Source organism: Microtus pennsylvanicus, chromosome 2 (genome assembly GCF_037038515.1).
Source record: "Microtus pennsylvanicus isolate mMicPen1 chromosome 2, mMicPen1.hap1, whole genome shotgun sequence".
NCBI classification, from domain to species: Eukaryota; Metazoa; Chordata; class Mammalia; order Rodentia; family Cricetidae; genus Microtus; species Microtus pennsylvanicus.
In genome coordinates, this window is record NC_134580.1 from 142,049,586 (window position 1) to 142,071,644 (window position 22,059).

A 22,059-nucleotide genomic window follows, 5' to 3' on the forward strand; every position below is an offset into this window, starting at 1 on the left:
AAAGGCTAATGTGACTTGCTGTGCCCTGGCACAGTGCCTGCATGCTAATCATGTGACTAACACAGACTCTGGCTAACATCTCTCAGAGCCTGGGATGAGTCAGGTGATGGAATGGGCACTTAGGAAGCTCCATTCTAACCCATTTTGGAGCTGAAATAAGCACCCACATTCTATAGCTGGGGAGACAGGCTCAGGTTACAGGAGCTGTGTAGAACCATGGCAGAGAGCACAGCCCCTGATCCAGGCAGTCTGTGATCCTGGAAACTGAGGCTCGGGGAATCCCAGGAGGAGAACATAGGAGCTTCTTTAATCTCTCAGGAGTTACAACAGCCAAGGGGGGACCCTGAAGTTCAGCCAGCTTCTGCCACAGAGGTCTGACCTGCTTTGGCAGCCCCAGATGGACAGCCACGGCCAGCTGGACTCAGCAGCCAGCGTTTGGTGTTCCCACGCCACCCTCAGAGGGAGAACCCTGCTGCCAGATCTGATCATTGTGTAAGAAATCAGAGATGTGAACCTTTTTTTTTTTCGAGAATGCTTCTGATTTTTAAAAGAGCCCACATTTTAAAAACACAAACAGATTAGCGGACAGGAGTTGACTCTGCCAGTTTGGGATCTAATCCTGTAACCATTAGCCTGAGGCATTAGTCAAAGCCACAGAGGCATCAGGTGTCACCGCACCTTGGTTACCTCCTGGGCCACATCCAAGCCCTGCCCTGGTCACACCCCACCAATGGGCTCCTTCCCTGCTGGGCCATGCACCGCTGCCCCCACACCCTGCCACCCCCATGCCCTGCCACCCGCTCACTGTTTGATGCTGTTGATGGCATAGTTCTTCCCCAGGCACTGATTGTGCCCTGCTCCCCACGGCATGTTGTAATTCTTCAGTCGTTTCCCATCTTTGTAAAAATCTTTCTTCTCCGACCCGTCGGGGTTCAAGAATCGGTTGTATTTAAATACCTGAAACAAGAAGGTGATGTCACCCCACATAAGCCTGCACCAGGACGAAGGACTGGGGAGCTCGTGCAGACTTGTCATAACTGAGCATGATGGGAAGTGACTGGACAGGGGCTGGCTTTAAGGACTGTAGAGATGACAATTCCCAGGCGGCAGAGGGAGCGAAGATCACAGCAGGCTGCCATGCCCAGGATGGCTGATGACCCAGTCTCTCGCTTCCCCCACTCCCACAGTCCCTGAGATGTCCATCTCTGCCCCTGCTACTGACCTCAGGCTCTGTGTAGATTTCCGGGTCCTTTTGGGGACTCAGGAAAGGAAAGAGAAGGAGGCGGTCACCGCGTCGAAGAGAGAATTCCCTCCCATCTGCCATAGGCAAGGCCAGGTCTGCCATGACCTCGCGAGTGATGAAGGGGGCAGCCGTGAGCCGGAGGGTCTCATTTAGCACGCTGTCTGCAAGCGCAAGGCAGGAAGGGTTAGCAAGCTTCCCTCTGGCCCGCTGGACAAACAGAGCAACGGGCAGAGGGTTCACCTTGCACACAGTCATACAGCAAGGTGGGAAAAGCCAGGTGACCAAGTGTGCACTCTGTGGTCCCTGAGAAACCTTGGATGTGAGGGGCCATGGGAGAGTGGAAGCCACAGGGCTATCTGACACCTGTGGGGGAGAGTTTAGAGCCTCAGTGTCTGCTTCTACCTGCAGCGTACATTCTCTTGAGGAAACAGTCCCCTGACCTTCATCTAGGGACCACACCCGTTTCCAGAAGTTGGACAGTTGTTCTACTACTACTACTACTATTATTATGTTTACAGTGTTCTGTCTGCATATATTCCTGCTGGCCATTATAGATGGTTGTGAGCCACCATGTGGTTGCTGGGAATTGAACTCAGGACCTCTGGAAGAGCAGTCAGTGCTCTTAACCTCTGAGTCATCTCTCCAACCCAATTGATCTACTCTTAGCTGGTAGGTTTAAGTTTTCATTGGCCAATTGGCCTACCCCTCTGAGCCCCATGTTTGGTTCTGGGTGGGCATATAACCCGAAAGGCCGATGAACACATTCCTGGGATTTAAGATGGGAATGCTGGATGAGAGGCTCCGCCTCCAGTTGCTGGCAGCTGGCCAGCCTCCATAGCCCAAGGGCACCCCAGTAGAAAATGGGGCTGAAGGAGGAAGAGAGACATAGTGCTGGCAACATTGTTCAAGCCCCTGGCTTCGCCTGAGCCTGAAGCTATAGAGCTCAAGGCTCTCAGTTGCGTGACTCGGATTGAACCTCTTTTTCATCACAGCTCCTTCTGGTTCTCTGTTACTTAACACCACAAATCTCTAGAGGCCAGGAGGAGCTTTGGGTAGTGACACTGGGCATGGAGGACACTGAGGGACCCTTGGAGGTACCCAGGTTAGCAGGCTTGATAATCCTACCTAGCACAGGCAGGCTGTCGAGAACCTTCTGTGGGAGGGTGCTCATCTCCGAAACAGGCTGCTCCGCTTGCCAGACAATGCGCTTCAGCTCCTCACGGACCGCCTCAAGGGCCTCAGGATTCTTGAGGAGGTAGAGAAGGAGCCAGAAGGCCGCGGGACCCATATTCCCCTGCAACAAGGAGAAGCCTGTCACTCACCAAATGACCACAAGGGCTCCTTGAACTGAGCCATGGTGCAGCGCTCAGCATGCCCGGTTCCCACACTGGCCCATCAACACTCAGTCACTTCAGCCCCAGACTGCAGCCAAATATGCTTGGAGTTTTGTTTGGTTGAGACTGGTACTGACTTGAAGAGCACACATGCCAGCCTGACCTCAAGGGAAGCCCCCGGTCTGGGGTCACTTGGGGAAGCCTCCTTCAGCAGAACAAATTGCACGGCAAGAACACTAAGAATGTTTGGGGGTGACTTCACTTGGGGCTTGCCATGTTCCTCGATAGTTTGCACAGAAGAGGCATCTCCCTGCCCTTGAACTTGAGCTCAGCCATGAACTTGCTTTGACTAACAAGTAGCATAAAGTGGAAGTAATGGATAGTAGATCTAAGCCCTGGCCTTCAGAGACCATATTTGTGTCCCCTCCCTTTGACTGAGCCTTTGGATCCAGGATGAAAGGCACACAGGGCACAGCTACATTGCCCCAGCTGGGCCAGTCTAGACCAGTCAGATCCACAGACCTGTGAGCTCACGTCTATCAGCACAGGCTGCCGGGTTTCACCAGCTGATAACAATAGCTATTCATAGTTTAGAAGACGAAATTTCCTTCCATGCTCCTTCTGTTCCGGTTAATCTCCCAAAGGAAGAGCAGAAGAGCAGTTAAAGGCCGTTAGCTTCTTAACAAAACCTTCCTAAAGAGAAACTAGGGAAATCAATGCCACGGTGTGCTCCAAACCCAGAGCGGACCTGCCTAAACCTCTTCACCCAGCTCCTCGGCACCTCCCAATGACGCAGATATAGATCCCGAGCAACCTCAAGCTGCAGGGAGGTTTTCTCTGCCCTAAATGCGGCTGTAGTCAGAGACCCAAGCAGCCCCCTTAGACATCATCATTCCCAATAAGGTCTTGCACACATAACTGCACCAGGCAGAGGATACGAGTTGCAGCCCTAACTCAGCACTCCCAAATCGGAAACAAGCTAACACCAGTGGGAATGATGGCCTACCATGTGGTAAGTTGTTTTAAAAAACAACAAACCACCACCACCAACAACAACAACAAAATCCCCGTTCCTTTAGGTCTGAAAGACACAGGAGCAGGCAGGCTGCAAGGTGTGGAGCAGGGCTCGTCTGAGCCACTGGGTGTGTCTGAAGAGGGTCATGCGAGGGCACAGGCCGTCTTTAGGAGACGCAGGACCCCTCCCTGAGGTCACCTGTGGGACAGAGGCTGGGGGCTGGGAGCGTGAAGTGGCTGATTGACTTTCTGTTTGGGGGGGGGGGGGGTCCACATGCAGGTGTGTTCACATGTGGAGGCCAGAGGGCAGCCTCTGCTGCAGGTCCTCGGGTGTTGCCCGCCTTGTCTTCAGACAGGCTGTCTCAGTAGGCTAGGCCAGCTAGTGAGCTTCAGGGATGTGGCTGTCTCGCCACCCCAGTGCTGTGACCACAGATGTGAGCCTTCACACCTGGCGTATTTTCCTTTGTAACATGGGTTCTGGGACTGTCACTTGGGTCTTTATGTTTGCAGGGCGAGCCTGTTACAAATGGAGTCATCTCCCCGCCATGCCCCCAGCCCCAGATTTTCTTCCCATACACGTATCTGCTCAACCTGCTTGAATTTCTTTATTGTTGTTTTAATCTTTTATTTTTTGAACTTAAACTATAATGACATCATTTTTTTCCCTTCTCTTTCCTCCCTCAAACCTGCCTTCTCGTACACTTCTTGCTCTCTGTTAAATATATGGCCTTTTTTTTTTTTTAATTTACACTTCTTTTTAAAGACAGAGTCTCTCTACATAGCCCTGGCTAACTTAGAACTTAATATGTAGACCAGGCTGGCGTTAAACCCATAGATGCACCTGCCTCTCCCCTCAGAGTGCTGGCATTAAAGGTGTGAATTCACACCTGGCCCCAGTTGAATCTCCTATTAGACGTACTGCTTCTAATGGATGCACTGTGGTATGTGTCCTGCACGGTTTATGGTGGTCTGCCATGTTGTGAGGGTTGTCCACGTTAGGATGTGAAATCAAATAGAAAACTGGAGAAAGACAGGTGCATGGCCTTAGCAGGCTTCTGCCAACTGCACAGTGTGTGTGTGTGTGTGTGTGTGTGTGTGTGTGTGTGTGTGTACACATATGTGCACCCTGGCTTTCTCCCATGGGGTCTAGCCTCTGTGAGCTTATGAAGGGCTTTCTGGTCTAACCTTATCTTGTGGTCAGGCTGAAGGCAGAGGCAGTGGTGAAACAGGAGGAGGATGCTGAAAGGAGGCTGGGCTGAGGGGGTGATGCCAATCAGTTTCCTATCCCCAGGATCCCCAGAGTTGTGGTTGCCTGAGGCTGGAGCCAGCCTGTGCCAGCTCCAGACACCACCCCCAACCCAGCCCAGCCTGGACCTGAGATCTCAGTCTTCAGGAGCTGCCTCCTCCCAGGCCTTGGGATGCTGGGCTGTGTGCTACCTCCCCCAGCAGTCTCCTCCTGGCCTTGGGGCCCCAGTTTCAGCCAGCTTTGAGAGGATCCGGATGATGTCTGCAGCATGTTCAATGCGACGGTCGGCCCACAGGACAGCTCAGACTCACAGTCTCCTATCCGCAATAGCCGCTGCAGCTACGGTTCCTCCACCTCAGCAGATTCCTCGGGCTCCTCACCCTGCCTCTCAAACAGCTATTTGTACGGGTATCCCCACCTCCTCAGCCCTGTCCCCATGCCTCCTTGGCTGGCTCCCTGACTTTCCCACCCTTCCATCTGAAGAGCCCTTGGGTTGGGACCCTGCTTCTTTCCCCTTATCCCCAGTGCCACCTGTACACCTCTGGGTCCTACATGTCTGTCTTGGGCCCTACATCCTAACCCTGAGCATCTAGACCAGCCGCATCTCATGTGACCAAACCCCAAGCCTCTGACTTGATTGCTCCCCCCACCATCTTCCCCGGCCATTAACAGTCCTTTCTCCCTCCTGGGCTCAGACCCAAACTCGACTGGATGCTTACTGATCCTGGCTCCCAGGGTTGCACCTACCACGGGGGACCTCAGAGCCCGCCACCTCTCCCCTGCTCTCCACTCCACTTTCTCTGACCTAGAGACTGTGGTCCCCGGCTTCCTCTTCCCCTCGAAAGCCCAACAGGCCACACTCTGCTGCTACACAGTCTTTAGGGGACCCACTTTGCCTGGAATAAAGCTCCCTCATACCCACGAGGTCTGGAGGGGCTCTGTGACACCTGCTGCCTCTCCACGACCTTTGCACCTACTCTCCCTGCCTGAAACTCTCATCCCAGAGACCCCCACGGTGGCTCACGCCAAACCTCTGCTCAGATGCCACCTGCCCACTGAGGTCTCTCTAGTGACCTCGCTGACTGTGCTCTTCCCTGCCAGAGGCTTGCTCCACAGATGAGAACTTTCACCTGCCCTTCCCATCACTCCATACACAGTTTCTAGAATGAGGCCATGCACGTGTGGAGCCTGATGCATTTCTGTTGCCAATGTTTTGTTTGGTTGGCTTTGGAAACAAGGTCTCATGTATCCCAGGCTAGCCTGAAACTCACTGTGTAGAAGAGGGTGACCCTGAGCTTCTAATCCTCCTGTCTCCAGCTCCCAAGTCCCAAGTGCACAGGGGTACACTCTAGGCCCATTTTTACAGATCTCTGTGGAAATACCTGATAAGCCTTTGCCACTGCTGGGGGTGGATCTAAAAGCTCCCTTCACTGTCACAGCTAACCCTGAGGAAGGGGCTGCATAGTTATTGTACTGATGGGTAAACTGAGGCACTGCAGGGTGCTGTGACTGACTTGCTAGAAAGGGAAAGCCATACCCAGGCCCCACAGCTGGCATTCAGACTGTTGGACAATACAGCCTTCTGCCCTGCTGTCCCGATTCAGAATCCTTTGGACCCCTCTGCTGGGAAGACCTGTCCCTACTCTTAGCCCTACCGGAGGCCACTCCCTGGGATCTGGCTCTCGAGTGCCTGGCCAACTTCCTACTCTGTGGGCGGAGGTCATTTCCACGGGGGCTCTGAGGACACTTTGGAGCACCCTGTCCTTCTAGCCCATAAATATGTTATCAGGCCTGCATAGGGCCAACTGCTGATTAAGCCCTGGCCGGCCCCCGCCAGCCTTCGCCTGCAGGACAGTTAATAGCTCTGAGGACAACTAAAAATAAGTTGCCGGTCGATGGAGAGGAACCACCCAGGGACATCAGCCTGTCCGACAGTCACTGCCAAGTGGGGCCTAGAGAAGGTAAGGGGCTGGGCGGGGTGAGAGCAGAGACCAGGCCTCAGACTCACCGCTTTCAAGAGACTACGCCTTTCTCAAACGTTAGCGTTTGCTACAGGACCCCACGTCACTGACTGCAGTCTTAGTTCCCTGCATCTATCTGACTCTCCTGCTGTGTGATGTTTCCATTGCGTTCTGACAAATAAAGCTTGCTTGGAGTCAGAGGGCAGAGCCAGCCACTAGCTGACCATAGAGGTTTGGAGGACTATAGAGAGAGGTCAGGAAGCGGTAAGGCGGGGCTGAGACAGGATCTTGGTCTTTTGGATGAAGGAATGGGAGAGGTGGGAAGGGCCTGTGGCTGCCCCTCTGCTTCTCTGATCTTTCAAATTTTTACCCTGATTTCTGATTCCTGGTTTTTATCGATACGATTAATTAGATTTACGCATCATTCTCCAGTATCTCAGTGGCCAGCATAGCCTCCTGTTCCTGTCCTTAAGGGGAACCTTAAGATCTCAGAAATCAAGGCTGGAGGGATGGCTCAGAGGTTAAGAGCATGCACTGCTCCTTCAGAGGACCTGGGTTCAATTCCCAACACCCACATGGTGCTAACAACCATCTGTGACTCCAGTTCTAGAAGATCTTCCACCCTCTACTGGCCTCTTAGGTACCAGACACACACACATTAAAATCTGGAACTCTTCCTAGCTCCACATCGGGACTCTTCCCTTGGTATGCTCGCTCACCTGGCTGCAGCCTGCTCAACCCCTTGGGGCTGCCCCTGGCAGGTTCCGCTATTCACACCTGCTGCCTCCCCTGCCCTGCAATATTCCAAATTCCCAGATCCCTAAATCTGGCTTCCCTGAGCCTCCCTGCCGCGCCTCTGGCTGTGACTCCCAGGATGGCCCCAGTCCCAGCCCTGCTTCCCACCACACATTCTCCTCCCTAGTCACTGAGTGTGGTTCCTGGACCCCAGCTCCCTGCCCCAACCTGTCTGAAGCGCAGGCATTCCCAGAAGGACCTGCTGCAGGTCCTCGAAGGAGTTTTTCAGCGATTCTAAGAATCACTGGTCTGCACGCTACAAGAACAACCACGAAAAATGCCACGGTCATGGAAAGCAGTGAAAAGACGAGAACAGCGCCGGGAGAACGGAGACTGAGGAGGTGGGATGGCTCGGTGCCACGTCAGATGCTGACGCAGAGGCCCAGGCCAGGGTGAGCCCCGAGTGACTCTTCTCAGCTGTTAGCTTGAGATGGGGAACAGCCTGGGAGAAGGAAGGGCTCTGCACACCTTTGAGGACAAACCTGCCTTACCTGAGGCAGCTGCGCTCCCGTGCTGGGCCTGCCCTGTGTGAGGGGACAGAGGAGCTGAGCACAGATGATGTTCGCTGCTCTTTGATTCTTGACCACCAGTGTACTGTGACTAGCCGTCAACTGCCTGCCGCTGTGGCTTTCCCACAGTGATGGCCTGCGACCTGGAGCTGTGATTAAAATACCCCCTCCCTGCCTGAAGACACTTTGGTCGGAGTCTCCCATCACAGGGATGGGAAAGTAACAAAAGACAGAGGCACCTCTGGGATGCCGCTGAGACCACGATGGCGGGGCTGGGCTAAGCCATCTAGTTTGATGTCAAGCTGTGGTCATGTGGGAGATGTTCTGATGTAAGCAGAGGGAAAGAGTCCGGTTATCTGCAATTTAGTCACAAATGGGACAAAAATCACAACAGGAGAGAGGGAAAGAAAGGAACTGGGGCGCGAGGGGCTGGAGAACCAAGGTAGCGTGTACAGGAGTTCATTAAACTCCAGGTGAATTTCCTTGTCTACACCTGTACCTTATAAACCAGGCATGGTGTGGCACATACCTATAATCCCAGCATTCAGAAGGTAGAAGGAGGATCACATATTCAAGGTCATCCTTGGCTACATAGGAAGTTTGAGGCAAGCCTGGGCTACATGAAACCCACTTTTCTATCAGTCTGCCATTTTTCCATATGTTACCTATCATACGGACTGCCTGGTTACAAAGCTGCTGGACAGGACAAAGTCCCCAGCAGGCTGTGTGCTTACACCCTCGTGTGCTCACACCACCAGACGCATGTGAATTCCACACCTACACACCCATATACCCACCTGTGTGGCCCAGAGCTGCAGCACCAGGGCCCGGGCCTGCATTTCCTCCGACACCCCCATCTCTTCCAAATGCCTCACATAACTCTGCAGCCAGCTGCTCCGGTCAACCCTGGTGGCTAGCTGGGCTGGGGACAGCAGCTTCCACAGGCGACCTTTGACACTGCATGCATGGTCTTTATCCCCTGCAGGGACAGAACACAGAAGAGGAAGGTTTTAGAGTCACCTGTAGGACAGGGCCACCCAGCCTCAGCTTTTCACAAAGTTGCACACTTGATGCTCTGGGTGTCACTGGTGGGAAGGTTTGGGGTGAAGCCTTGTGAGACACCTTGTTTAGGACCCATGGTGCTTAGGAAAGGCGTAAGGGCCTGTCCCTGCAAGAGAGAACTCTCCGTAGCAAGAACTCAATCGAGATTTAACAAATGTGTGGGGATCTCGGGGCCGCATAAGAGGATCACACTCTAGGCAACAGCCTCCCTCCCTGGCAAGATCAGGGCCTCAGCATACCAGAAAGAGCCGCGCTGACCATTGGTGGGGACACAGACCTGGGCTTTCCACTCAACTTCCTCTAGAGCAGACAGGTAAGGTCAGCAAAGGAAGAGACCCCGTGGAAGCCATGTAGACCTGAAGAAAGGGGAGACCTCTTGGTCGCTGCAACCCCCCCCCCCCCACCGGCATGGTGGAGCCACCAGGAAGACTCGGTGTTTTCTAAAGAAGCTAATGACCCAGGTGTTGTGGAAACACATGTGTCTGTCTGTCTGTCTACTGTTCCTGCTGCTGGGGATGGAACTCGGGCCCTTGCGTATCTGAGTTGCGCCCTGGCCTCCTTGCATTTGTGACAGTGACACTGAAGTCAGCACAGGCCGTAAAAGTATCTCAGACTATCTGAAGGTCAGCTTTGCTTCAAGGACACCAGCCTGGACGTGAAGCAGGGATAGGAGAGAACCTCTGTCTACACAGGTGGTCCACCAGGGAGGGCAGTGTGGGTCTGTGTGGAACAACACCGCTGGCTTGCAGTCTGTGAGCTACCAGGCAAGGCTGGGTTGTTGACATGAATGCTGTACAGTGTCCCATCTATTACATCCCTCAGTGACACCACAGTGGTTGCCCATCTGGACCAGGGGACATGCCTGGCAATGCTCTTTGGGGAACTAGTCTCATCTTTACACACCACCTCAGAGCATACACACAAACATGATGTTCACTGGTCTCCAAAGTTATCCCAGGGAAGCTGGGCACCTCCTGGGGCTGCTGGAAGCTCTCTCACTGTGTGCCAGGTGCAGACCTGGCAGCCTCAAGTCCCAGGAGTTTGTGAGGATGGAACACATGGCTAAGCATAGGCTTATGAGTGTGCATGTGTTGAGGGTGCGTGCATAGGCTTCCTAGTGTGCACATGTTGAGGGTGTAAGCATTGGGTTACAAGTGTGCACGTGTTGAGGAGGGCATATGTGTATAGGCTTTCTAGTGTTGGGGGAGCATGCCTGCAAAGGCTTTCTAGTGTGCATGTGTTGAGAGAGGCATGCATGCAAAGGCTTCCTAGTGTGCACATATCGAGGGTGCATGCATAGGCTCACTATGCATGTACTGAGTGGGCATGCATAGACTTACTAGTGTACATGTGTTGAGGGTGCATGCATAAGGTTACAAGTGTGCACATGTCAAGGAGGGCACGAGTGCATAGGCTTACTGTGTGCACATGTTGAAAGGGACATGCATGCATGTGTATATGGAAGTTAAAGCTCAGTATTGGTCCCTCTCCACCTCCTTTCAGAGGCACTGTATCTGTCACTGAAGCAGAGCTTGCAGATGTGGTATACTGGCTGGCCAGCAAGTCCAGGGATCCCACTGGAAAAGCTGTCAACCCAGTGCTGCCGTAGCCCGCTTTTATGTGGGCTCTGGGATCGGAACTCAGGTCCTCATGTCTGCGTGGTCAGCACTCTGCAGACTGAGCCATCTTCCAGCCTGGCCTTACTGTTTTTGAAGTCGGTTGGCAATTGTTTCAGACAATGGGTTCAGCTTCTTTATACCATTTTGGGCGGTGCAACAGTCCAGATTTAAACAGTGAGACCATGCGCTCATCTGAAGCACATAGCTTTCCGGCATCTCCCACTGCGCTGGGTTCTTGAGTGCTCCCAATGTCCTGGGAGCCCAGGCTCCAGCCAGGCTGACTGTGTGAATCCCCAGGTGAGATCAACATAGGGAGGATTTTACAAAGGGCCGTCTGACCAGATAGCCAGAAAAGAGGCAAAGAGCTCAACACAACCACAGAAATGTCTGCTGCCCCCGAGGACCAACCTGACATTTTCAGTTCCTCGTGTAGTCTGTGGCTTTGTGTGTGTGTGCGTGTGCACATGTGTAGGCGGGCACACTCACATCTGTGTGCATGTGGAGACCAGAGATCGATGTTGGGAGCCTCCCTCTAGATCAGTGTTCTCAACCTTCCTATGCCCCAACCCTTTAATACAGTGCTGTGCTGACCCCCAACCATAAAACTGTTGGTCGCTACTTCATAACTGTAATTTTGCTACTGTTATGAATTGTAATGTAAATATCTCTGTTTTCCAATAGTCTTAGGCAATGCCTGTGAAAGCGTCATTTGACCCAAAGGGGTCACGACCCACAGGTTGAGAACCATTTCTCTACTGCTCTCCACCTTACTTTTTGAGACAGGGTTTCTCGCTGAACCTCCAACTTGTCTTTTTAGCCACACCTCACTGGCACATCTTGATCGAGGTGAAAAGTTCACCAGCTGTCATGGGTTTCATCCCCTTCTATTTCACAGATTTGGGGTCTGCTATCATATGATGCCTTATGTATTTAATCAGCCCCTACTCTGGTCCGGCTGAGTTCTAGCTCCTGCTGTCAAAGGCAACATGGCCATGAGTATCTTTCTTTGTACCATATGTGTGTATTTCTGGAGGATTATTTCCTGGGAGAGGGAGCACAGGAGAAAAAAATCTACATTTGATATTTTGGTGGACTTTGCCCAGTTGGTCTCCAGTGCATGTGCAGCGCCACTCAAAAGGTCTGTGAAATACTTGTTTTCACCAGAGGGCAGCTGTCCAACACTGCCACCTGCTGCTCACACTAGGAAGTGCAGCCATGAAAGGCTAGGCTCCCATGGAAGAACGGACAATGAAGAAATGCTAACATTTTCTGTAGAAGCAACTGGTGCCGGGATGGGACACATGCTTAACACACTGTATTTTCCAGCAAGACAAAGTGCGCATGCTACCTACTCTGCTGCATCTATAACAAGTGATGTCACCTATGTGAGCCTCAGTCTTTCTGTCTGCAAAGGGGGTTCTGTGACATCAGCCCCAGGGACCGCGTTAGAACATGAACATTCTCTATAAAGACGATTGTGTGGATGGCTCACAGAAAAGGCACGCGGAAGCCAGAGAAGCAGCACGATGCCTCAGCACGGCAGGTGGGGAGGTGAGCAGGACGCCAGTGCCTTCCTGCCCTCCAGATTGGCAAGAACTTAAAGACTGATGGCTGCGTTCTGATAAAACTGTGAGGATATGCAAGTGGCAGCATCTACCCAGCAGACGGGCAAACCAACAGAAAGACAGGCCCTAGGCCTTATCTTCTGGGCAAGTGTTTAAATTGCTCCATGGCTGTAATCCTAGCTCTTGGGAGGCTGAGGTAGGAGGATCCTAAATTTAAGACCAGCCTGGTCTGTAGAGTGACCTTGTTTCAAAAAAAAAAATCAAAATGAAGCAGAAAGAAAACATATTTTTAAAAAAAATACAAAGATGTGCTGAGTGGTGGTGGCGCACACCTTTAATCCCAGCACTTGGGAGGCAGAGGCAAGCGGATCTCTATGAGTTCAAGGCCAGCCTGGTCTACAGAGTGAGTTCTAGGACAGCCAGGGCTATTCAGAGAAACCTGTCTTGAAAAAACACAAACAAACAAACATAAGATGTATCTCAGATGTGACCACACTCAGCCTGGTTGATGATCAGAACAAAAGATCTCAGCAAGTGATGCTGCTACAACCTCGGCTAACCCTAACTGCCACCTTCTCAGATGGTGCCACCCTCCCCATCTGACACAGTGAGACCAAAGGAGTCTGTCTCCTCCTCTCCTTTCTGCTGTGCTGCACCACCACAGCAGGGGACAGAGAGAAGTGGCTGGCTCAAAGCCACCAGCAGAGGAGAGATTCTGGAAGACATGGCTCTTCCGAGCCTCCTCATGGCTCCCATCAAATATGCACTTGGCTTGGTCTCCTTGAGATCTCTGAATCCAAATGGACCACCATGGTGTGCTGTGGGACAATGGTTTTACCCTGTAAAGATTTGTTTCTTGTACTTGTTTAGTAAAATGCTGATTGGCCAGTAGCCAGGTAGAAAGTATAGGTGGTGCAACCAGGCAGGAAGCAGAGACGGGACAAGAACAGGAGAATCCTGGGAAAGGAAAGCTCAGTCTGCAGTTGTCACCCAGATGCAGAGGAAGCAAGATGAAAATGCCTCGCTGATGAAAGGTACCAAGCCACGTGGGTAGCATAGACAAGAATAATGGGCTAATTTACAATGTAAGAATTAATTAATAAGAAGCCTGAGCTACTAGGCCAACCAGTTTATAATGAATGTAGACCTCTGTTTCTTTGGGACTGAATGGTTGCAGGACCAGGCGGGACAGAAACCTCTGTCAACAATGGTCGGATATGAAATGTGTCTCCAACACGCTCATGTGCTGAAGGTTTGGTCCCCAGCTGGTGGCATTAAGGAGAGAGCGCTGGACTGTGGGGACACTGGCCTGATGGATGGGTTAATGCCCAACGAAGTTCCCAGCTAGAAAGGGCCAGTGGGAGCGGGGACCTGGAGGCAGCAGGTCATAGGAGTTGCCTTTAAGGGGGGTGCCTTTTTCCCCAGACCCTTCTTCCTCCTCCAGCTTTCCCCACTTCCTGGCTGCCATGAGGCAATGCTGCTGCCCCCATCATGTTCAGCCACACCTCAGGCCAACAGCAATGGAGCCATGTGGCTGTGAATTGAAACCTTAGGAAACCAGGAGCCAAAATACACCCTTCCAGCTTTAAGATGTTTTCCTTGGATACTTCATCACAGCTTCTTTTATAGTAACTAATTAATTAGTTAATTGTTTTAGTTTTTGGCTGTTTGAGGCAGGGTCTGACTATGCAGCCTCGTCTGTCCTAGACCTTGCTCCGTAGACCAGGCTGGCCTCGAACTCACAGAGAACTTCTTGCCTCTGTCTCCCAAGTGCTGGGACTAAAGGCGTGTACCACCATGCCTGGCTCTTGTTGCTTCTTGAGGGAAATCAGATCCAGTCTTTGCATGAAATCTGTAGCGGTTTGAAAGAAAATGGCCCCCAAAGTGAGTGGCACTATTAGGAGGTGTGGCCTTGTTGGAGTGGGTGTGGTCTTGTTGGAGGAAGTGTGTCACTGTGGAGGCGGGTTAGAGGTCTCGTGTTCAAGTCATACCCAGTAATACAGACCACTTCCTGTTACCTGTGAGTCAAGATGGAATCCTCAGCTACTTCTCTAGCACTGTGTCTGCCTTCAGGCTGCCATGACATACCATGATGATAAGGGACCAAACCTCTGAAGATGTCAGTCACCCCAGCGTTTTTCCTTCACCAGACTCTTCACAGCAATGAAAACCCTGTGACATGGATCACTACCCATTTCTGATGTGACCTCACAGTGCTTACCCCCTGACAAGGAGCCTCGGGCCAGTTTGGGGAGCAGTAGATCCAGCTGGCGGAAAGTGTGGAAGACGTCAGCTGAGTGGACACGATCCTGCGCTTGGCTCTCATGGGTGCGGGGCGAGGCCTCCACTCCATACAGGGTCAGGTATCCGGCTCTGGGGATGATGGCAACAAGTCAGATTCCTGTCTTTAGTTCCTGCCCTACCTCAGGCTCCTGTCTGTAGTTCCTGCCTCAGGCTCCTGTCTTTAGTTCCTTCCCTGCTTCAGGTTCCTGTCTTCATAAAATAAGCCCTTTCCTCCCCAAGTTTCTTCTACTCAGAGTGTCTTTCCACAGCAACAGAATAAAGCAGACCACCACTCTACCTCTTGAACTCCCCCAGTCATGGGTCTCCCAGAAGATCTTCCAAGCAGGAAGATGGGGGGAAACAGAATGAGGGAAGATGGGAATGAGAGAACCATGCCTAGTCCCCAGCCTGCACCTCCCCCACACAGTGCATGCAGCAGTAGGCCTGCAGAGAGTGTTGGGTCAGTGGGGAGTGGTAGGTAGGCTGATGGAGGAATGAGTGAGTGGGTGGATGGACGTGGATGTGTGGGGCTAATACACAGACGGGTGAGTGGATGGATGGATGTGGATGGGAGGGCGGATACACAGATGGAGGAGTGGGTAGATGGATGGGACTAGGTAGGAGGTGAAGGGGTGAGTGAAGGATGGATGTGCGTGGCCAGATGGGTGGGTGGGTGGACGGGTGGCAGGATGGCTGGACAGATGGGTGGATGGCTGGAAAGAAGGGTAGATAAATAGAGCACCCTGCTGAGCGCTGTGGTGACAGGCTATCACAGTCTGTCTGACAACAGCCATCCAGGTCACCAGCATTCCCTGTGTGCACTCCACTTCTCTTCCCAGTCCAGCCTAGCGTCTGTCCCTGGGGACAAGTCCTCAGGGCAGGGGACCGGCACCTGCTCTTTCCTCTGGGCTAACAAGAAGCCTACTGCCCCCTAGGAACTTCTAGGAATCAGAGGTCAGCTCAACCTTCCCACACCTCAGCCTCATCCTGGAAGTTTCTTTTCCTCCCATTTCTTGAATAGCCTCTGGGTAGCTGGTGAAACAGCCCAGAATAGCTCACTAACCTAAGTGGATCAAGAAGGCCACTAGGTGGCGCCTGGTGCCGTAAACCGTCAGAGACTGCTCCGCTGTCTGCAGATCAGCTCTGCATCCTGAAGGACCTGCAGCGGCACCGTGTAGGACAGCGCAGGCCTGCTCCCTGCGCAAATAGCGCACAGCAGGAGAAGGAAGGAGTACCCCGCTGCGGGTGTGGCCGAGAGCGGTCACCTGTGACCCTGATGGGGACTCTAATGAGTCCCCAGGTCTCAGTTTTCCATCTGACAAGTGGGGTCTGTAAGTTACCACCTTGCGGAAAATGGAGTTTACCCATCCAGCCACCCAGACCTGATGTCACCCGTGTGCGCTCGTGTGTCAACAAACAGCTGCCTTTTTATCAGAAGCACACGTGCTGCTCTGAACTTCTGAGGATAATTAAAATGTCTTTTTTTTTTAATGGTGCTATGAACGATTGAGAGAGAAACAGTCTCTCAACCCTCCCCACCTTTTAAAAGCCTTCAGTGGACTGTGTCAACCACGTGTCCTTGTTCTCTCCCAAGTACAGGCTTCCACTGGGACCCACCTGGGAGACTACACGCATCCCAGTGGGTCCCTCTGTCTGGTTCTCACCTACAGATGTCCCCTACACAGGAGCATAAAGCGTATGAATGAGACTGCATCGGGCCCCTTTGTCAGGCCCTAAAGGACCACCACCGCCACCCGGCTAAATCTACTTTCCAAGATCTTCCTCCAGGCTGCGAGCCTGGCTTCTGCAGACCTCTCCACCTGGTCTCCCCTCTTCCACTTTGCTCTAGCCACACTGGCCCCTTCACCCAGCCTCTTCCCACCCCAGGACCTTTGCATTCACTGTTTCCTCGCCAGGGTCTTGGCACAGCAGGTGCTTCTCAGTCCCACAGTTAGAGCTCATCAGTGAGGTTGGAGACACCCCCAGACGTCCTATCTCGGGATCTATGCCTTCCCAGGCATAAGGAATGCATTTGCTCTGTCCCCTGCTTTGCCCCATGGGACCGTTGAGGACCCAGCACAGCTGAAGGAGTTGCGCTTGGCTGTACTGTTTTCACTACAGTCATGAGGTCTGGCTTCCGGACAAGCTGAGCATCCTCTCTGTTGGCCTCTGAGAGGCAGAGTCTAGACCCTAGGCCAGATGCTCTGTGATGCCCGGCTCGGTGACTCCTGCTCCAGAGAACGCTGGGGGCCCTTGTGCAGCTAGCGTCTGCTTTGCTGCCCAAGTTGTTTGAGGTAAATTTTGGTTCCCACCTAAACCACCTCCCTACTACACTCTGCTCTGAGCTTCTCCCACGGTGCCCATGATGAGGTCGTGGGCTCACCTGAGGAGGGAGCTGTAGGAGAGATCGAGGAGGCCTGTCGCATGCCAGCCGCTGGCCGCTTCTGTGGAGTCCCCCAGCAGCACCGTGCGGAGGTTGGTGTACATAGCTTCCGTGAGCGCCTGCAGGTCTCTGTGCATCAGCAGCCTGAGACCAGCAACAGAAGTTAGCTACTCACCCTTACTGTACTCAGAAAAAAGACTGTGTGTGTTAAAATGATGGTCACCACCGAGACACTGTTTTACGGTGGAGGAACTCAGGCATGCGGAACAGCATCAGGACAAGGCCGCGCAGCCAGGGAGTGGTAAAACTGGGGCTAAACCCTAGTCGGCCCCACTCCACATTATGAGAGCTCTTGGCCAGGACAATCTGTCCTTGCCTGGTGCACAAACTCGGACAAGGGACCCATGGGCTTCCCACCGGCTTCTGGACATGGAGGGCCCAGGAAACTGGCTCCTCCCCTGGGAAATTCAGCAGAGGGCTGCTAATGGTCTCCTCATGTGGATCTGAGTGACACAGACTAGGGGGGCATGAGGCAAGAGTGAGGGGGGCCTGGGCCTCGTTCATGCTGAGCGGAGCCTGGGGAGCGGCTATGCAAAGCCAAGGTGAGATGCCGGCTGTCTACATGTCAGGCTCCACCTAAGCCACAATTGGCAGCAACTGGCTGGAGTGTCCAGGGGACAGAGCTACCTGCGGAATCTATTGGTGGCAACAAGAACCAGCAGGTGTGGGCCAGACTGGGATTCCGGTTGCATTTGTTTTCTAACTGTCGCTCCTGGACAGTGGCTTCAGGGCTGTGCAACTAATCTTAGGTCAACTTGGCACAGGCTAGAGTTATCTGAGAGGAGGGACCTTCAGTTGGGAAAATAACCCCGTAATATTTGGCTGTAGGCAAACCTGCAGGACTTTTTCTTAGTTAGTGATTGATGGGGGAGGGCTCAGCCCATTGTGGGTGGTACCATCCCTGGATAGTGGGCCTGGGTCCTATAAGAAAACAGGCTGAGCAAGTCCTATTGAGCAAACCAGTAAGTAGCACCCCTCCATGCCCTGATTGGGTTCCTGCCCTGACTTCCTTCAGTGATGGACTATGATGGTGTGGAAGTGGAAGCCAAATAAACCCTTTCCTCCCCAAGCTGCTTTGGTCATGGTGTTTCGTCATGGCAGACAAGGCCAAGCACAACCCATCTGGGATGTAGGGTTGAAGCCCCAGCCCAGGCCCACCCACAAGCCCATCTCTGCACTCACGGTTTCATCCTGGCCTTTTCCTCGCTGGGGTTGAAATTTGGAAGCTGCAGGTCAAAAATCCTCTCCATGAGGAAGATGGCATAGGGGTGGAAGTCCAGCCGCGTACGCGACTCCCATACCACTGCGTCGTAGGAGTGTGGGTCCAGGAGAACGGTGACATACCTGCCTCCCACCAGCACCTGTTGGAGGAGTGTGGGGAGGAGTGATGGTGGACTCTGTATTCAGGCATCTGTGGGCAAGCACTGGCCCCACAGGCACCGGGCAGCAGTGTTCTTGCTTGTCCCACCAATCGTGTGAGCTAGGGACTGCCACTCACCCGTCTAGGCTGGGAGAAGGGACACTGTGCCTAAGATCTCCATGCTGAAAAGCAGCAGAGCTAAGACCAGCCAAAGCCTTCTAGAAGGAAAGGGTGTAGCCAGGACCATAGAGGCTGAGGCAGGAGAATCCCAAGTTCAAGGCCTGACTGGATTAGAATGCATTCAAGGCCAACCCAGGTAATAGTAAGACCCTGTTTCCAAACGAAGAGGGAGAAAGAGCCTGGGGCATGAAGATGAAAAATGGTATGGGATTTCCTCGTGTGCATGAGGTGCTGAGTTCAACTCCCGGTACCACACAAAGGGAATGGGTGAGTGGATGGATGGACATTGCTGGGTAAAAACCAGCAGACTAACTGTAGAAGAGCGAGTGGGTGGGTGGTGGATAAGTGAGTGGATGAGTGGAAGGGTGGGTGGGAGGGTGGGTGGATGCATGGGTAGGTGGATGGGTGGGTAGGTAGACGGGTGGGTGGGTGAGTAGGTGGGTAGATAGGTGGGTGGGTGGGTAGGTGGGTAGATAGGAGGGTGGGTGGATGAAATACGAAAGTACTTGTGCAGAGAGGAGACAGAGTCAGGGGCTGATGGTGAGCACTGGGTGGGCTGTGGTCGGTGGAGAAAGAGGTGGGGAGATGAATGGAGGGAGGTCAGAGGAAATAGACCCTAGAGACGGAGGCTGGGTGGGGGTTGGTGAATGAGTGGAAGGATGCTGGGTGAATTTTGAGAGGTAGGCAGAGGCTGGAGAGCAGTTAGAGCCCTGGCTGGATTCCAGAGGACCTGAGTTCAGATCCAGTACAACCATCTGTAACTCCTGCTCCAGGAGATCTTACACTTTCCTCTGGCCTTTGTAGTCACCCAAACAGATGTTATACACACACACACACACACACACACACACACAGAGATATTAATAAAAATTAATCTTAAAAACAATAGACTAGATAGATGATAGACAGACAGACAGACAGGTAAACAGATAGATAGATGAGAGCTGATAGACAAATTTGGTGAGTATACAGAAAGATGGATTAATGGATGGGGAAGTGTAATATTTAATCTTAATTCCCAACCTGATTGCACTGAGAAGCACCTTAAACAAGGAAGCCCATCCCTGGGTGGGCCTGTGAGAGCGGTTATAGGCACCCTAGGGCCCAACACTCTGCTGATGACTGATACATGGTATGCACAGTTGGACAGAGGGACGGGTGACAGATGCATGGGTCAGTGTGTGGGTGGATGTTGAAGGAGTCGATGACCCCAGTGATGAACCAGCCACTCACTCCTTTCCCCTAGTGACACTTACAGTAAATATGTCGCCATGCTTCTCCTTCATCCTGGTGAGGAAGCTGGCAGCATCTCTCCCAAACTCCAAGGCATGGCCCAGCCAGGGGATGTTGCCCAAGTCCAAGGGAGGCTCGCCGGGTCGCCTACAGAAACCACAGCACTTAGCCCCATGTGATAAGAGAGAGAACAGAGAGTAGAGGCCATAGAGAAGTCACAGGAGGCACTCAACAGACAGCTGGAGGCGTTCCAGCAGGAGGAACAGCAAGAGCAAAGGTCCTGGGGTTGTACGACGGGCTCAGAGAACAGTGTGGGAGCTAAAGAATAAGGACAAGGGTGTGTAGCTGTAGCCAGAGCTGGAGAGACTCTGGGTGAGGCCCTATGGGCTTGTGGGTAGTCGGACTGTGGCTTAGTCTCCGAGTGAGGTGGGGTTCCTGGGAGGGTGTGTGCTGAGGACGACCAGTGCCATGAAGTTCTGGAGACCCATTGGCCTCTGGGTAGAGAATGGGCTCAAAGGTGCGGGTAGAGGCTGGGGGCTAGGCATAGGCAGCTCCCTGTGGGAGGAAGCTTCCAGCACCCAGCAGAAAAGCAGAGTTTTCTGAGCCAGTCTGGGCTTGGGTCATCTCACACTCCCTCTGTTGTCCACAGGAAGGGAGTAGTGCCAGTGCCAGATTGGCAGGACGCAGGCTCCGCTCCGTTCCGCTCAGTGGTTCCAACCCTGAGAGCCCTCCAAGGCAAGAGCCAGGCCATGGCCTGGGGGAAAGCCAAGGATATAGGCTGTCTCCTTCCCACAAAGGCCTTATTTTGTACCCACTCTCTAGCGGCTGCAGGGCTTTTTCATTTTTAAGTTAAAAGAAAAATAAGAGTTTGCAAGTATATGAAGGAACTGTAACATGCAGGGTGGTGATGGTGCGCACCTTTAATCCCAGCACTCGGGAGGCAGGTGCAGGCAGATCTCTGTGAGTTCGAGGCCAGCCTGGTCTACAGAGTGAGTTCCGGGACAGCCAAAGCTACACAGAAAAACTCTGTGTTGAAAAAACAAACGAATGAATGAATGAATGAATGAATGAATAAATAAATAAGAAACTGAATACACGGTGTCCACGGACACAGCCACTTTAGAAACCAGGCTGGCAGCTCCTTAACCTTTACGCATGCTACACAACGAAGCAATCTATCCCCGAGAAATAGAAACATGCTCACAGGTAAGCAGGCATGTTGTTGCCCATGGTAGCATTGCTCATAACAGCTGGGGAGCAGAAACAGCTTTGCGTGAGCTCAACTGCACGTGGCGTGTCCCGTGCTACAGAATACCATTCAGCCTCGAAGAAAGAACGAAGCAGTGCTGAGCCTTACAGGCACGGTGCAAAGTGGAAGCCAGACCCAGAGTTGGGAAATCCACTGGGCTAGGCGTAGATTACAGGGTGTCTGGGGAACAAGCATGGAGAATCGCTGCTGACAGATTCAAGGTTTCGGTTCAGCGAGAAAATGTTCTGGAATTAGGGGTGACGGCCGTCCAGCTTCGTGATGATACTAAAACCCTGAGTTACAGTGTTAAGTGTTGAATTTTATAATATGTGAGTTGTATCTCATTGAATAAAAAGTTCAGAACAATGACCAAGACAATGGAAGCCTGGATGGAAGAAGAAGGTGATGGAGGAGGATGTCCCCATGGCCAGAGGGTGAAAAGACTGTGGGAGGAGGGAAGAAGAAGCTGCAGGGAGAGGGAATGGTGAGTGCAAAGGTCCTGGGGTGGAAGTGTGCGGGATAGAGCTTTCTAGAGTGGACAATGTACAGACATTAGGTAAGTAAGGGTGTTAGAGATGACTTTGAAGACCTTGAGGGCCTGAAGGTCAGGAGAGAGTCTGGCTTCTACACCACATATATTGAGGATCCTGCGGAGCGGCTGAAGCAGGAATTTCTTGGTGACCTGTTTTTTATATATGGTAGCAGTAAGGCAGAGCAAGAGGAAGGAGGACAGGGCCGGGGATTCTGGTGACTGTCCAAGAGGAAAGGCCTGGCATCAGTTTCCCCATTTGGTTCACATCCAGCAATTCAGGGGAGCACAGGCTTTCCGCAGCCTTTCTCCCTCTGCTTCCTGCATCTCCATTGGGTTGTCCCTAGAGAGTGGGGGTCAGAAGCAGGCAGGACAAGATGGCCAAGGCTGGAGAAGACCACAACATACCAGGAGACAATGTTGGGGGCCTCAGG

General features: G+C 52.7%; 1 protein-coding gene across 2 annotated transcripts in view; it reads right to left on the reverse strand.

Annotated features, from left to right (window-relative positions):
- The window catches only part of Ptgis (prostaglandin I2 synthase), a 36,614-nt gene that overhangs the window by 5,015 nt on the left and 9,540 nt on the right, over window positions 1-22,059 (reverse strand). For both annotated transcript variants that reach the window (XM_075963127.1, XM_075963126.1), the window contains exons 2-9: window positions 19,871-19,994; window positions 18,257-18,435; window positions 17,015-17,158; window positions 14,570-14,721; window positions 8,900-9,081; window positions 2,369-2,537; window positions 1,223-1,404; window positions 806-957 (exon numbers count right to left, since the gene is read on the reverse strand). In XM_075963127.1, coding sequence (XP_075819242.1) covers window positions 806-957; window positions 1,223-1,404; window positions 2,369-2,537; window positions 8,900-9,081; window positions 14,570-14,721; window positions 17,015-17,158; window positions 18,257-18,435; window positions 19,871-19,900 — 1,190 coding nt within the window. In that variant the 5' untranslated portion in view covers window positions 19,901-19,994. The remainder of the gene's footprint in view (window positions 1-805; window positions 958-1,222; window positions 1,405-2,368; window positions 2,538-8,899; window positions 9,082-14,569; window positions 14,722-17,014; window positions 17,159-18,256; window positions 18,436-19,870; window positions 19,995-22,059) is intronic.